At 41.2% G+C, this 17,350-nt stretch overlaps 1 protein-coding gene across 6 annotated transcripts in view; it reads right to left on the reverse strand.

Moving 5' to 3' along the window:
- ABR (ABR activator of RhoGEF and GTPase) overlaps positions 1-17,350 on the reverse strand; it is a 716,822-nt gene that overhangs the window by 115,102 nt on the left and 584,370 nt on the right. For all 6 annotated transcript variants that reach the window (XM_082247579.1, XM_082247581.1, XM_082247580.1 and 3 more), the window contains 2 exons: positions 14,470-14,545; positions 14,224-14,328 (listed from right to left, as the gene is read on the reverse strand). In XM_082247579.1, coding sequence (XP_082103705.1) covers positions 14,224-14,328; positions 14,470-14,545 — 181 coding nt within the window. The remainder of the gene's footprint in view (positions 1-14,223; positions 14,329-14,469; positions 14,546-17,350) is intronic.

Below are 17,350 nucleotides of genomic sequence, written 5' to 3' on the forward strand. Positions count from 1 at the left end.
CTCCTTGTAAATGGGTTAATGAGGGGATAACACACACCTGGCCATGGAACAGCTGAGCAGCCAATTGCCCCATTACGTTTGGTCCCTTAAAAAGAGCGAGGCACATATACAAACTGTTGTAATTCCTACACCTTTCACCTGATTTGGATGTAAATACCCTAAATTAAAGCTGAAAGCCTGCAGTTAAAGCACATCTTATTTGTTTCATTTCAAATCCATTGTGGTGGTGTATAGAGGCAAAAAGATTAGAATTGTGTCAATGTCCCAATATTTATGGACCTGACTGTACAAGATTGATTCATACAGAGGTTTCACCTCCCAATGTTACTCAATGCTATTAAACAATTTCCTAAAGGAGCATTCCATGAGTGTGGTATCCAAATGGGAAGAGGAAGTAGGTTCTTTGGCGGAGGAGCAGTGGGAGGAGGCTCTCCTGGCAGTCAAGCCGGGCTCCCTGAATGTGGCACAGCGTCTGTCATAGCCATATTTACTTCTACAGGTACACTAACACCCCAGTGAGACTATTTTGCATGGGAAGAAGGGAATCCCATACATGCTCCAGATGTAATGGAGACCGGGGAGACTTGATTCACCTTATATGACGCTGCATAGATATTTAAAGGAGGTCACTGCCATCATTGCCAATGTCTTTCAGGTACATAGAGCTGAGGATCCAAAAATCTTTGTGCTGGGAATCCTGAGTGACCTACAGATAGAGGATGCACCCAGGCAGGCCATGGTGAGGGCATTATTTCAAGCCCAGAAGGTAATACTTCGCCATTGGATCTCTGCAGACTCCCCTACCTTGAAGGAATGGTTAGTTCAAATGTGGGATACCCTCCGATTAGAAAAATATATTTTTCAGAACAGAGGCTGCTATGATAAATTCAATAAACAATGGGCCCCTTGGTTAGACACACCTGATCTAGCACCAGTGGACTTGACTATGGATCGGTTGGTCATTGGTAGAGGGTCATTACGAATTGGTTTTAGAGTTTACCCTTGATAATAGGGTGTAGGGTTATGGGCATATTCGTGCAAGGCGTGTATCTGTTAATGATTATTATTCATTATGTTTCTATGGATGTAATACTTTTATGCTTTTAAATCCATATGTTGTATTTTATTTTGACTAAGCTGGAGACTGTACTGCTGGCACATTTTTTTCAATTGTTCATTCAATAAAATTTTATTTGAGAAAAAAAAAACATGGTCCGCAAAGAGCTTCCAAAGCATCAGTGGGATCTCATTTTTAAAAGGTATCAGTCAGGAGAAGGGTACAAAATGCATTAGATATACCATGGAACACAGTGAAGACAGTCATAATTAAGTGGAGAAAATAAGGCACAACAGTGACTACCAAAAACTGAACGTCCCTCCTAAAATGATGAAAAGACGAGAAGAAAACTTGTCAGGGAGTCTGCCAAGAGGCCTACAGCAACATTAAAGGAGCTGCAGGAATATCTGGCAAGTACTTGTTGTGTGGTACATGTCACAACAATCTCCTGTATTCTTCATAGGTCTGGGCTATGGGGTAGAGTGGCAAGACGGAAGCCTTTTCTTACGAAGTAATACATCCAAGTCTGGCTAAATTTTGCAAACACACATCTGAAGTCTCCCAAAAGCATGTGGGAAAATGTGTTCTGGTCTGATAAAACTTTTTGACCATAATTCCAAAAGATATGTTTGGTGCAAAAACAAAATCAAAAGAACACCATACCCACAGTGAAGCATGGTGGTGGGAGTATCATGCTTTGGAACTGTTTTTCTTCAGCTGGAACATGGGCCTTAGTCAAGGTAGAGGGAATTATGAACAGTTCCAAATACCAGTCAATATTGGCACAAAACCTTCAGGCTTCTGCTAAAAAGCTGAACATGAAGAGGAACGTCATCTTTCAGGAAGACAACGACCCAAAGCATACATTCAAATCAACAAAGGAATGGCTTCACCAGGAGGAGAATAACGTTTTGGAATGGCTCTGCCAGAGCCCAGCCCTGAATCCAATCGAAAATCTGGTAAAAGCTGCCCAAGCATGCATACCGCTATGCTAGAAACAGGATACCTCCCCATCCCTCGCCATGTAGTTCACTAAAATGAATGAAATTAATTCCATGGGAAATATTACTGCCCCACTTCAGGGTAAAGAGAAAAAATTCAATAGTAAGTGGTTCTATTGGACTCTTTTTACTTGTTCAAGGGATTATGCTTTGGTCATGCACTTGTTGGGAGTGAGATTTATTTCCCCCCTTTTTCCATTCTCTAACCCCCCTTTCTCTTAATCCCCCCCCCCCTCCTCTTTTTTCTGTTTTCTCTGCCATTCATCCTTTCCTTTCTCTGGTAGTTTCTGTTCGATGCTTCGTTAGAGTTTTGATATATACTTTCTGCTTGTTTTTGATAAAATTACAGATGAGATGCATATGCGCTTTAGTTTGCCATCAGGGCTTTGACCCTGATGAGCAATTATTCACACAACAGGCAGGATGGTTTCTTGTGTAGCCTTTTTTGTCATATTGCCTTTGTGATGGCCTATGTTAAAGTATGTTTATGCTCCTTCAGCATTCTGATCTGTATGTAAAATTCTTAGAATAAAGAGTGTGGAAAAAAAAAAAGAGAACATTACAGTGACACAGCTTGTACTTTCACATCACTTCCTCTCTGTGGTCACTGATCCCAGCACCACCTCTTCAGGTCCTGCCAGCCCTTCAGGCCAACTTCTCCACACCAGTCCTTCAAACTGACTCTTCACCAGCCCACCCTGCTGACTCACAAGAGTTTTCCCAGGGAAGGATGAAGACTTAAGCACACCGCTGTCCTCAGGCAGGCTGGCTACATGTGGCAGTCTCCCCCCCCCCCCACTTGCTAGTCCCCAGCAGTGCTGATCTACTCACGCTGTCCTCGCTTGTGCTTCCAGAAAGGGCTTCTTCCTGTGTGTTGGAGCAGGATCTTTCCAGCACCCAAGCCCCCCAGCACAAGTTCACCCCCCCACCCAGATTAGGGGGCATCCCTGAGGGCCGACAGCCTCCTCAGCACTGTATCTCCATCTTCCACCCTGCTGGCACGACCAATTTCTATTTTTGAGGTAAACCCTGCCCCCTGCCAGCCCATTACTGGGGATTGGCAGAGACCTCAAATATTCCAGGCAGCTCCTCCTAACTCCCTGCCCATTAGCACTATAACATTCTCCAATGTTCCAAAAACAGGGAGAGGCACCAGGGGAGCTGTCAGGATGAGTCATCCAGCTCTAACTGCCTGAACCCTGATTCCCAACTAAATTCACCTACACTAACAAAGCTATACTACTTCTAGCACACACTAGAGGGTGCTACATACATATATATATATATACATACATATATATATATATATATATATATATATACACACACATACATATACACACACACACACACCCCTACAAACTACTGAGTTTGGGTGTTTCCAATGAAGAGTGCAATTAATACAAAGACATTATCGACAACTGCACACTTCCAACCTTGTGGCACTAGTTTGGAGAAGGCCCTTTTTTGTTCCATCATGGATTGATAAGTCCTCTCATATGCTCTTTTGGCTAAATAGGCAATTTCAACCAACACATTCCAAAATCTTGTAGAAAGCCTTTCTGGAAGTGTGGAGGCTGTAATAGCAACAAATGTTGGGGCAAGTCCATATTAATTATATTAATATAATTATATTAATTAGTTGGAGCTATTTAAAGAGGATCAGGGACCGGACCCCTGCTACACGGGAGCGATCCTTAGTCTCGAGGGGTACCTGCCTCTGGTAAGCGCGGAATCTACTTGAGAGGGGAGCACCCGATTCCTCACTTTTTTCATAACCACTCCACGTCACCTCGGATTTTAACACCATTAATTTTTTGTGGACTTTCCTAACTATAACCTTTCTGGGGACTCTTTTTGCAATTGGTTTGCACACATTTTTTTGCACATTCATTTATACAGGTTTTTTGTACAAATTTCTATGAACTATATATCTATTGATTTTTTCACCTGCTTAAGGATTTTTTTTCATGTGTTATATCACTTGGGTTCAAGATATTTATTATTGATCTTTTAGTCTATTTTCACCCTAATCAACTCAACCAATTTTTGATTTGGATATTTTCACCATTTTTTTCACTTTATTGGGTTTTATTTAATCTGAGTAGAGTGAGCTACCTAACTATTAGCACCCAGCACTTTATTCACCATATGCGATTAATTTTCTAGGAGATTTTATCTGTTATTTATTTACCTTGCACTTCACGGCACCTATATTACAATATATAGTCTACTGCACTTTATATTGCTCTAATTTATTTATTCACTGCACTTTATGGCACTTATTGTACTATATCATAATATATGGTCAATTACACTTTATAGCGACTTTGGATTGGCACAAGTCACACACTTATCTAGTGGAATTCATATATTGTACCATGTTATATGCCAATTACATGTGATTATTGTTCTATTTATTATTTAGTATTACCGTATAAGACATTGCATATTATTATTTATTCATCCTTTGCTGATATTAACTAAGGGGATATTTATTACAGATGTGCTGGTTTTATTATTTTTTATATATATCTTAGAGGGCATTTTTACAAGAATTTTATTAACCAACACATTCTCTATAAATATATACACACTCATTATTCCTTCTACATATTGGCAGCGCCAATCACTTGCTTTTTCCTTTTAAGTCCATATTAATAGCTGTGGTTTTAAAATAGGATATTCAACAAGCTGATATAGGGGTGATATAGGGGTGCATTTATCAATTGTGTCACACTGCAAGGCAAAGCTAAACAGGACCAGATACAGCCGTTGTATGCAGTAGACATAACGGGAGATTCATCCATCCACGCTGTATAGCGCCTTAAATGGAAGAATCTGTTAAGGGTGTATAGCCAGCTTTATTCATGAGTTTAGTTAAGAGTAAAAAATCTTCAGTGACAAATTTGTTGTACACCTTTGCAAACCTGTTTAAGTTACTGACAAAGTGGTCGCTGAACAGAAAAAGGCAGGGCTATCTTTGAGGCAGTCTCAATTGATTGGGTTTGGTTTTTCTTAGCCTGTCGCTATTGAAGGGGTGTCTGCTGCACCCCCTCTCAACAGGACCATATACATACCCCTTAATGTGATCGTGCAATGGTCTTTTGTTCCTTATATTATTTGTTAGTAATATCATTACCAGCCTGAAAATTTGTCAATTTAGCACATCTAACTTGAACACCACCCAAGTAAGCACTGGATGTACTATTTTTCCAAATGCAAACTATCTTAGTACAAACATATGTAAAAAATATAAAATGTAGATGTGCTGACACAAATTACACATACATTAATACCAGGGCAATGCCATGCATGTATAAAGATTCCTATATGCCTACCAAACATTTTTCTTATTCGCTTGTCACAAATACAATTTACAGTGCGTGACAGGGATCCCTCTACTGGCTATAGTGGAAAATTACACAGCAAAATGTCTTATTCTATAATGAAAATAGTAGTGAAATAAGCAGATATTCAGATGGAGTGTAACATCAATATAAAACAGAGCACAGTGGACACAGGATTTCAGTTTAACAAGTGCACCGAATAAAATGTAAGCAGTGGTATTTTCTCTACAGAGGTACAGAAGTACAGCATATACAGTGATTCAGCATATCATACCACATGATGTACAGATGGTGTACAAAGAGGTTCCATGTAATAAACACACAGTTGGACGATATGCATATAATGACTTTGGGGCATATTATGAAACTGCAAAACTGATATTCACCAAACATTCACTGAAGGTTCCAGGAGAATGTTCTGAACGACAGTGATTGATTCATCACCAGTGAATGTTTGATTAAAGTTACATTCACTACTTTATAAAAATGCCCCTTAGTGTTACGTCTGCATACACAAAGTACGTTTTATAAAAAGACCCTCTCGCTATACCACTCATTTCAAAATTAATCTTCCCAAAAGATTATATGTGCATGTAATATATTTAAGGTATGTTATTTACCTGTTAAAGCTCCCTTGCAAAAAAGTAGTAATGAGGAATAGGTGTAGCACTGCTATTTATCCCACAAATGGCGGCCTCCTTGTGTGGAAGGACAGCGTTAGATATCCTGAAGACCACTGTCAGGCTACAGCGCCCTTATAGGGGGTTGGGATCCGCTGTGACCTCTCAGTACCCGGGTATTATAGAGTCACATGTATCGCTTTGTGGAGCGCCTCATCCCACCTCTTCAGGTGCCCAACCCCCCAAAGCACACAGGAGTAACCCCCTCTGGGTGGATCCCCCCTAAAGTTGATACATGATATAGTGGAATATATCTGGTTTACCTGGACTATGAAGGATACGATTTATCTGGTTTGATATCCAAAGTGTGTATGGCCATTCCATTAGGTTGGAGGCCTTAATCTCTGTTAAGCGGCCACTTTGATATATATACCATGGGTGTATTCCTATCTCTCCTTGGGATTCAAGCCTTCCACTCGGACATCACCTCTCTGGGACCTCTTTGACTTGGAGTCACGATTATTAATTTATGGACTTTCTTATTCACTTTATCACTTAGTGTTATATATTTACACCTTATTAATGATTTTATATTTGTATCGTTTGCACCAAATTTTTGATAGCGCTGCACTATTTTGTGTTTTATATTGTCTGATTTACTTTAATCAAGTGTTTTCAGCTGCTTTCACCATTTTCACATTCACATTATTCACCCAGTCACTTAATTTTTAGCGCAGGATCTTTTTGATTTAATAAAATACAATGTGCATTGAATCATCAAAACATATGATGATGAGGCCAAGCCCCATATCAGATAGGGGAACATGCCAACATAAGCAGAGGGAGGGCACGAAGAATCAACCTGATGCTCAACACCTAGACAGAAAGGTCACTGCCAGAAGACACAGCCTACACATGGAAGGTAACACTGAACATGAACCAGTAAGAAGATGATCAACCAAAAACCCATAAAAAAATGTGCAAAACAAAAGTTTACCGTAAGGGAAGAAAATAACCCAAAACCTGATGTGGTTAGCAAGAAATTGAGTCATGCGACTTGAGGCAATGCCTGTGTAATCTTGAGGTCTATGGACTTCAAGTCGCACCAAAGTTGGACCAAAGTAGTACAGGGACTACTTTGAAGTCGCACAGATATAAACAGTACACATTGGAAATCATGTGGTAAGACTTGTCATGCGACTTTAGAGTCCCAAGTCCCAGAACAAGTCGCACAAGTGTGAAAGGGGCCTACACCTCTATTGGAACAGGCCTCAAGAAAGAGCCCAGGACAACACAGGTCCTGGAAAGAAAGACCAACTGGACTGAGTTGGAAGGTGCCAAGCCGTCATGCTCCTGACCAGGATCAAGGGATGAAAAATCTGTGTAAAAAAGGTTGTCTGACCAAACAGCTAATCAAACCAGATGAGACTAACCAGAAAAATGACTCCTGAGATCACCACAGAACTTCGAGCCGATCCCACGAAGTGTGACTAAAAGGGATAGGGTGAATTGAACCACGTCCACAGGGGTAGACAGGGGAAAGAAGTTAAATGTTGGTCCAACACTGTTGAGATGGGAAGAACCTCTCTGGCAACACTGGGACATGCCAAAAGAATCCTCCTGCTGAAAAACCACCCTGCCTACCTTTGACCTCAAGTTACAGGTCTAGGAAAGTTCCTGATCTCCCAGCACTAGTTTAGCATTAAAGGTTGCAGAAAAAGAGACCAGAGTCATTACAGCTAAGAGCATTTGTCCAATTAGGGGCAGAGGAAAACTTTAAGAGACTGTAGATCAGCTGAAGGAGGAGGACCTAATCCCAAGTGGACAGGTCCCACAAAGTACTCAAGACATGCTCTGTTTCAGTGAATTGGAATCTGCAGCATGAGACTTGCGTTTTCTGCCTGTTGACAATCCAGGGTGGCATAGGGACCTCCAGCAATGACATCCACCTGTCACGCAGGATCAGAGAAACTTAGCTGTGAGAATCTCACCTCCATGTTTAAAGGCTACTAGTGTAAGAAATGGCTCCCAAGAGATTGTCCTTAAAAGATTATCTGCATTGTCCAATTGCTGGGATTAGACTACTTCTCCTGTCGCAGGAAGGACTTTGACTACCCGTTATAGGTGAAAGTAAAGCAGCACCTAGACTTTGTCCAATAGAGCCTGAACCAGAATTACCGGAGGTGGAATCCCACGGTGGAGAAGGGGCTACCTGCTCTGAACACCAGAAAGTGGCCCCAGAAATTATGTTGCTTCCATGAGTGAAGCCCCCAAATATGGAGAGAAATATTTATGTCAGTCTCCTGATGGAAAGGCTGAGAAATCACACCAGGGACTACCTGATCCACAGAGACAGACAAGGTAGACTTCTCAGGAACTAAACTTGTCCCCAGCAGCTAAAACAAAGGAAAATTGAATGAGATGACCCTGAGAGGAGGGTCCCCAATATCCATCACTCCAACATAGGGGGAGAAAAGAAGTGACTGCCTGTCCTGTGACAAAGGAACATGTGCAGTGGGCCACCACAGTACTAAGAGTATACCAAAAACAAATAGACCATGTCAAATGTCCAAACTTAGTGAAAAATACTGAAATCTTCACTATATACTTCACTTCAGTGAAAACAAAGGTAAAACTGAACTCTCAATGATGAATTATTAGACTCTCCAGTGTAAATTGGTCTAAAAAAAGGCATATTTAATTATTTTTACTGGACACCAGATGCCACTCTTCCCCTTCGTCACTCTTCTCATAAAAAAAACTTCTATTTATATCCTCCCAGGAGAGAACAGTGAGCCAAAAACAATGAAATAACCACAGGGTAATGTTCTCAAACACCACAAAAACACAAAGTGTACAATTGTGCCCACATTTAATCAAATAGCGTGGCACCCAATTCACCTAAACCATTTGTGTATTTATAACATCAAAATCAACTGCTGTGTCCCCCTCCCACAGGAATGGACTCTCATATAGGTGAAGATGGCGGACCCGCTAATTCCAGGTCCTGTGTCTGACATCACTTCCTCAACGTGTTTTATCAAGATTTTAAAAGTATTCAGAAGAAGAGTAGTGGGCTAGAGAGGGGGGCAGGCGCTGACGTCAGAGTTACTCCAAGAATTGAGCAATCAGCGGTCACGTGATCACTTAGTTCTTTGGCTTAGAGCCGGTGGGGGACAGTATGTACCGTATATACTCGAGTATAAGCCGAGTTTTTCAGCATGTTTTTTTATGCTGAAAAAGCCCCCCTCGGCTTATACTAGAGTCACTGGCTCACTTACTTTCTAAAAATGGTGCCGCCCGGCGCCAACATGTCACCGCGCATGCGCCGTCTGCCCAGGAATAGCTGAACGTGTACGGGCTTTCCCGAGCATCGGCGGCGCATGCGCTGTCATGTGTTGGCGCCGGACAGCACCATTTTTAAATCTAAGGTACCTCACCGACAGGTGAGACTCCTCCACAGCCCCTGCATTTCCTCATGCAGTGCTGCAGGCATGGTACAGGACATTCTCCTCTATGCCCGCACCACTGCATCTCCTGTGCCATGCCTTTACCATCACCTGTGCCATGCCTTTACCATCACCTGTGCCATGCCTGAACCATTTCCTGTACCATGCCCACAGCCCTGCATCTCCTGTACCATGCCCGCAGCCTGTTTTGTGTCTCGTGGTGGTCCAGTTGGGTCCAGTAGCTGCTGCATTTCCCACCCTAGGCTTATACTCGAGTCAATAAGTTCTCCCACTTTTTTGGGGTAAAATTAGGTGCCTCGGCTTATACTCAAGTATAAACGGGACGTTCTATTTTTTCTTTAATCTATTCCTAATCTAATGTGAGAGCATTGGATTCGGTTTTTAATAATTCTTTAATAAATGATTTTACACTAGTGCGATTGCGCTAGTTTCTTTTTGGTCTTAGAATGTTCCTGCCACCTAGTGGAATCTTTTATGAGCTGCAGCTGCCAAGTGTTGTTTATAGACTATAATGCACTTATGAACCGTATTTACCAGCTTTTGGGAGGGTATGATGACCAGCGCACAGACTAGTGTCGTTCTTGTTGCGTTTATGTATTTTTTTTTTTTTTGTCCAAACTTCTTAAAATCTTATCTACTTCACAATACAAAACTTCCGTCAAATTTCCCCTGGCATTCTATATTTTGCTACAACATATTCCTTATAGTCTTGTGCTACTTCTTCTATTGCCACTTGGGAGGGTTCTTGTGACAGTTTCATGTATTTTTAGAGTTTAATTGTTAGGGTACAGTCTTTACGTGGAATATATTAGCACAAATAATAAAAATAATGTTATGTAGTATAATTTTTGTATATTTATGTATTTTGCTTTACAATCTCAGGCTCACAGGTTAAAAAGTAAAAGCACTTCCCCAAGACTGTCAAATTTACTGCGGCCTGCGCAACTGTTTCCATGAACCTGTGATTTTAATTTATCTGAAATTCAATATTTAAAAAAAAAAAAAAAAAAAAGAAGAAAGAAAAAAAAAAAAGGAAACTGCACGGTCTAACCACATCAAATGCCAGTCCGGCAGATGTGAGGTGTAAAACAAACATGGCTGAAGCAGCACACTCCTACACCGCATGCCTTTGCACAGCTTCTTTCAGCACTATATATCTAAACTCAAATCTTTTTTTCATTAAAATGATTCCAAATCACATTTTATTATTAATGTGGCAAATCGGAGACCACAAAAGATCTTTGGAAAAATTTCCAGTACCCATGCCAGATTCTGGGAAGCAGAGTATGAAATCATTCATGCAAATCTGTGTCTGCCTGGCAGATGGAAATGTTTACAGAAAAACAGGTGAATGCAGAGTTAACCATCCAAATAAATGTACCATACAGTAAATGTATTTTTAGCTGTATGCTGTGCTTAATCCAATAGTAGTTGCACCCAAGACGGATATTTCTTTTACGGGTGGAGGTGGTTTACTTTGGTTGACCTGCTGTCCATATGCATCAGATAATGAAGCAGGCCAAAAAATGCACAAAAATTGTGGAATCCCACATAAGAGCCACATGCTAAAGTGATGTAGGTCTGCATCCAAATAAACCCTAAACAAACAGGGCCAAGGGAAAATTTTACACAAAAGAGAACTTGGCACAAGACTATAAATAAAATAATCTGGCAAGAAAGAGTTAGTAACCCAGCCAATCAGATATTTACTATTTTGTAATACACTTTTTTCTAGAGTTTTAAAAGGATTATAAAGGAAGGTATAATAAAATAAGGTCAATAAACCATATGTCATACATAGTGCAATAAATTGTTCATTTAAGTAGATTCAATAACACTGTGAAGCATCAAACATCAGGACATCGGAGTATCGAGAGACTAAGGTAAGGGTGATGGGGCCACTGATTTTTGGAAGTTATAAACATAAACCTAGCAGCTGGTAGGTAGATGATATGGCATAAAAGGCAAGCGAGGTCTAGTTCACTGACCACTTTTTGGGTCAAGGTGGTCTTCATAAATATAAGATTTTTAAAAAATACAACCAATCAGTTTGTGTGTTAATAAATCTGTCAGAAGATCCTTTGTGGGAGTGAATAGTTCTTCCAAAATGCAAATACTGTATTATCTATTACAGCAAACCAATCTTTCAGAGTAGACGAGTCCTGTAAACACCGATAGTGTGGAAAGAAGCCTGCATTCAGTAAAACGCAGTAAGGGGCTTTTTATACACTGTAATCAAGGTATCCCTGTTTTTGAAGAGACACACCCATGGGTTTATTGAAATAGATACACCTTATTTGTTGAATTGCTTGAACAATTTTTGTCAAGAACTTTTGGATCATAGGACACCCCCAACACACACAAGCAAGAGTGCCAATAGTATTGCAACCCTGCCAGCAAAGAGGTGATAAGTCTGGACAGTAGACATGGGCTTTTGATGGGGTAATTTATAACCTTGCTAAAAAAAACTTGTAATTTAGCCCAGCAGTTTTTGAGTCTAATGAAGAGACATAGGGTAGTTTCAGAATTTTTACTCATTGCGGTTCAATAAGTACATATTCCATCTCCTATTCCCATTTCGACAAATAAAATGGAGATTTAGGTTCTGCTAAGGTAGTAAGAATACTGTTGGATTCAAGAGATGCAGAGAGATGGAATAATTGGTGGAGCAAATAGTCACTCAAATGGGAGTAGGTCTTTTGCAGAGCACAGGTGGCTAGGAAGTGAAGATATAAAATGGTGGAGTTAATTGTATTTGCCAAGAGTCCAAAGGAAAATGTCCCCATTTACTCCGGAGGTGGTGCAAAGAGCATATAGCAGAGTTGGACAGGATGATCGATTTGGACCAGTGCAAGAAAGAGGGGTCCTACTTACCCGGGAGGAAGTAATTTGTTCCAGTGGGAGGTAAAAGAGGCGAGTTGTAAAGCCATCATGTTTACTATGTTTTGATACATATAAGGAGATAAACTCAAACATGGTAAGGGCAATCATTCTACTCTACTCTCTCAATATAATGACCAAATACAATATAGGAACCATCTGCTAAATAATTACCATAATAAGTCATGGCCCAGACTGCAATCAGTAGGCCTTATGCACACTGCACATTTTTAACACTGCTGTTAGGGGCGCACTGTGTTTTTTTTTTCTGTCTCTAAACATAACTGCATGTTAGTCTATGTGTCCATGTACTCATAAGCATTTAGAAGAAGGCGCGTTTAAAGGCAGAAAAAAACACCACTGCAAGTGCATCCCGGAGCAGCAGTGTTTTGGAAGAAAAAAATGCCTGACGTACATTAATGCACACAGCGGTTGAGCATTCATTTATTTCAATGGCTTGATGCACCTAAACACATTTACAAGCATCTTTTCTGCCAAAACACTGCTGCCAGGAGGAACGATATCTAGGAGAGATGGCCAAACCTCCAGTGTACACGAGGCCATGAAAAAAAACCTTTACTAGCATAATCTTTTGTTCTGGCACCAGAACCTTGGCAATACATTGTTTCAGTGTGGCTTCTGGTGAAGACTGTGGTGAGTATGCAGTAGAATAGGGGTTAATTGGTGTTAGGGGGGGTTAAGCCAGGTAGGAGCTCGGTGATTTAGCAGTAATGGCACACTTTGGGGTTGCCAATAACATGCCAGGTTAGGTGTTAAGTGTTCATGTGGGGAGGGGGGGGGGGGGGGATTGGGTGCTAAGGGTCATGTTTTAGTCATTGGGATTCCTTTTTTTATATTTTAACATTTATCATAATAGGGTCTGGAGGTTTCTTTTCACTTGTACTTGGGACTAGCTCCACAAATGTATTGCAACCAATTATCAAAGGGATGTGTTATTAACAGTGCCACCCAGGACTGGGACCAGGGACGGACAGGAGGGTCAGCTGCCTTGGGTGCTGTGGTTTCATGTGAGGTGGGGGCGCCACAGGGAAATTTTGGGGGGGGGGATTTGTGCTGAAAGGGAGAATTGGGGGGGCCCCGTTAAATATTGCTCCAGGAGGGGAAATTTAGGGGAGGGGGTGCTAAGGATGGTGATCTAGGGAGATTTGTATTGGGAGGGGGGATGAAGAGTTGTGCTGGGAGGTAGGGATTTGAAGTGGGGGAGGGAAGATGTGTACTGGGGGGCAATTTTAGTGGTAGAGGATTTGTGCTAGGAGGGGTTAATTATTTTTTTGGGGTGGGGAGGGGGGCATTTCAGCTAGAGGGATTTTGGGGATGGGAGGTAAAGATTTTTTCTGAAAGGGGGGATTTATATCGGGAGGAGGGGGACCTCATGCTTAGGGGGTAAGCATGCAGATTAGTGCTCAGTGTTTTTGTGGGGTGGGATTTTGCTGGCACATAATGCGCATACATCTCTGGTGGTAGGGGGCAGTTTGGTATGTTCGCCCTGGGCTTTAGATGACCTGGTGCTACCACTGTACTTATCTCTGCATCCAACAAATTACAGTACTGATCATGGAACTCTAAATTCTACACAAATAATAAACAAACTGTGCTTCCTGCTAGGAACCAATCAGAAACCCTTGTTTCTAAAATATCTCAGAGGGAGCAAACAGTGGATAAGAGGAAAATAAAGATGGTTCTTTAATCATTTACTTCATACTCGAAGCGCAGTATTTCCAGAAATCATAAACCATTATCAAAACCATTTAAACAAAAATGAACAAGCAGCACCACCTTGTGGTAATAATCATGCTACTACAACCCTTTGACAAACACACTTACCATCTTTATTGCTGATTATTGGCGTGTTATGAACTGTGCGCAGCTTAAAGCAGGACCCGGTAAGTACCTGGAGCTCCAAGGAACTGAGTGCAAATGCTTGTAAATCTAAAATAAAAAGAATAAAATTATTAAGACTTGGGTAATACATTTGCAAAAAACAGCAAAACATTTTCTGCAAGTTCTGGTTAACTCAGATTTGGTCATACATATTACTAAAATGATCACTGATCGTATTTTGACAAACACCTTTCTTCTGCAGCTTCTGAATGGCTTCTCTCCACTCTGATCGCTCATAATCAGATGACAGCAGGAAGAAGTAGCTCTGAAAATAAGCAAATCAAATATTTAGTTAAAGCAATTTTGAGGGTAGCACACATTTATCAATGACACATCAGAGAATGAATGTATTTCTGCTACAAACTATATGCAAAAAAACCTGGCTCTGCAACATAACCTAAAGCAATTTCAGAAATTGTTACTGTCAGATACACGGAAGAATTTAAAGAAGAAGATGTAAATTCTTACTGAATTATATTTAGTTTGCTAAAATACTGTGTATCAAATAATTGTCATTTTAAAAAATACTGTTTTTTAAAAGGTTTTCATCTTTTTGTGGCATCTTTGTGCTGCCAATCTGCTGCTGCCTTCAGCGACTTTCTGTCTACATGTATTCCTGTGATGACTGTATGGAATTTCTCCAGGCAGGTTTACTGAACATTGGACTATGTCTGCATAAGGTTTGTTAAAATGGTCACATGTAGTGTCCATTAGAAGCCCGTATCACGGGGCGACAACGCATGAGAAGATTTGAGGGATACAGCATTGCCATTCTAAAACAAGAAGTACCTAAACAAGGATTTTATGGGAGAATCCCCAGGTATTATTTTATTAAAAGATGCAGATTTAAAAAAATATTAAAGAAAAAAAAACCTTTAAATTATATGAACATATGTTCAGGCTTTTATGAGATTTTAGAAACTAGTGGTGTTATATACTTTCAATACCAGACGTTAGCATGTGGTCATTCCCCAGCATTTTGCACCTTAGTAAGGGCCTGGGTAGACAGGTTGTTGAATGGTCTAAGTTTTGCATTTCCAAACTGCAAAACCTAATTAAAAGGTGTGTAGGTGGTCAGCAGTCCCTTGCACTAATGTGAATTCTTCTCGAAAGCATCCCAAATCGATGTGAAACTGATACCATCGACACAAACCCAAAGCCCACTGACACCAGCCCAAAGTCTGCTTTTGTTAATGGGAGCAATTTTACTTAGCTTCAAATGTCAGTCGCTATTAAAAAATATTGTCAGCTCTCTGCGCTTCAGAAACAAAATTGTTAGCAGTTACATTTAACTCCGCCCCGCCTGCCCCAGCACCCCTTTAAGTATGGAACATCCAAGGGGCAGGAAGAATTAGTCATGTGACCAATGTCAAAGGGGTCACATGATCAGAAGCCGGTCCCACTGGCTTTTGAACTTTACCCTAGTAGACGAAAGCTATGTAGTGCTCTCTCACACACATAGGCCGCCCAGTGACGCATATGTGTGGCATGTAGGCGTTAAAGCCCACTCTTTTGCCACTGCACATATACAATATCTCACAAAAGTGAGTACATCCCTCACATTTTTGCAAATATTTTATTATATCTTTTCATGTGACAATACTGAAGAAATGACACTTTGCTACAATGTAAAGTAGTGAGTGTACAGCTTGTATAACAGTGTATATGTGCTGTCCCCTCAAAAATACTCAACACACAGCCATTAATGTCTAAACCGCTAGCAACAAAAGTGAGCAAACTCAAATTTCCAAATTGGGCCCAATTAGCAATTTTCCCTCCCCAGTGTCATGTGACTCGTTAGTGTTACAAGGTCTCAGGTGTGAATGGGGAGCAGGTGTGTTAAATTTGGTGTTATTGCGCTCACTCTCCCATACTAGTCACTGGAAGTTCAATATGGCACCTCATGGCAAAGAACTCTCTGAGGATCTGAAAAAAAGAATTGTTGCTCTACCTAAAGATGGCCTAGGCTAAAAGAAGATTGCCAAGACCCTGAAGCTGAGCTACAGCACAGTGGCCAAGACCATACAGCGGTTCACCAGTACAGTTTCCACTCAGAAAAGGCCACGCCATGGTCGACTAAAGAAGCTGAGTGCACATGCTCAGCGTCATATCTAGAGGTGGTCTTTGGGAAATAGATGTATAAGTGCTGCCAGCATTGCTGCAGAGGTTGAAGGGGTGGGGGGTCAGCCTGTCAGAGCTCAGACCGTACACCGCAAACTGCATCAAATTGGTCTGCATGGCTGTAGTCCCAAAAGGAAGACTCATCTAAAGGTGATGCACAAAAAAGCCGGCAAACAGTTTGCTGAAGACAAGCAGACTAAGGACATGGATTACTGGAACCATGTCCTGTGGTCTGATGAGACCAAGATAAACTTATTTGGTTCAGATGGTGTCAAGCGTGTGTGGCGGCAACCATGTGAGAAGTACAAAGACAAGTGTGTCTTGCCTACAGTCAAGCATGGTGGTGGGAGTGTCATAGTCTGGGGCTGCATTAGTGCTCCCGGCACTGGGGAGCTACAGTTAATAGGGAAACCATGAATGCCAACATGCACTGTGACATACTGAAGCAGAGCATGATCCCCTCCCATCCGAGACTGGGCCGCAGGGCAGTATTCCAACATGATAACAACCCCAAACACACCTCCAAGAAGACCACTGCCTTGCTAAAGAAGCTGAGGGTAAAGGTGATGGACTGGCCAAGCATGTCTCCAGACCTAAACCCTATTGAGCATCTATGGGGCATCCTCAAACAGAAGGTGGAGGAGCGCAAGGTCTCTAACATCCACCAGCTTTGTGATATTGTCATGAAGAAGTGGAAGAGGACTCCAGTGGAAATCTATGAAGCTCTGGTGAACTCCATGCCGAAGAGGGTTAAGGCAGTGCTGGAAAATAATGGTGGCCACACAAAATATTGACACTTTGGGCCCAATTTGGACATTTCCACTTAGGGGTGTACTCACTTTTGTTGCCAGCGGTTTAGACATTAATGGCTGTGTGTTGAGTTATTTTGAGGGCACAGCAAATTTACACTGTTATACAAGCTGTACACTCACTACTTTACATTGTACCA

The sequence above is a fragment of the Pelophylax lessonae genome (genome assembly GCF_965119305.1).
Source record: "Pelophylax lessonae genome assembly, chromosome: 2".
Classification (NCBI taxonomy): domain Eukaryota; kingdom Metazoa; phylum Chordata; class Amphibia; order Anura; family Ranidae; genus Pelophylax; species Pelophylax lessonae.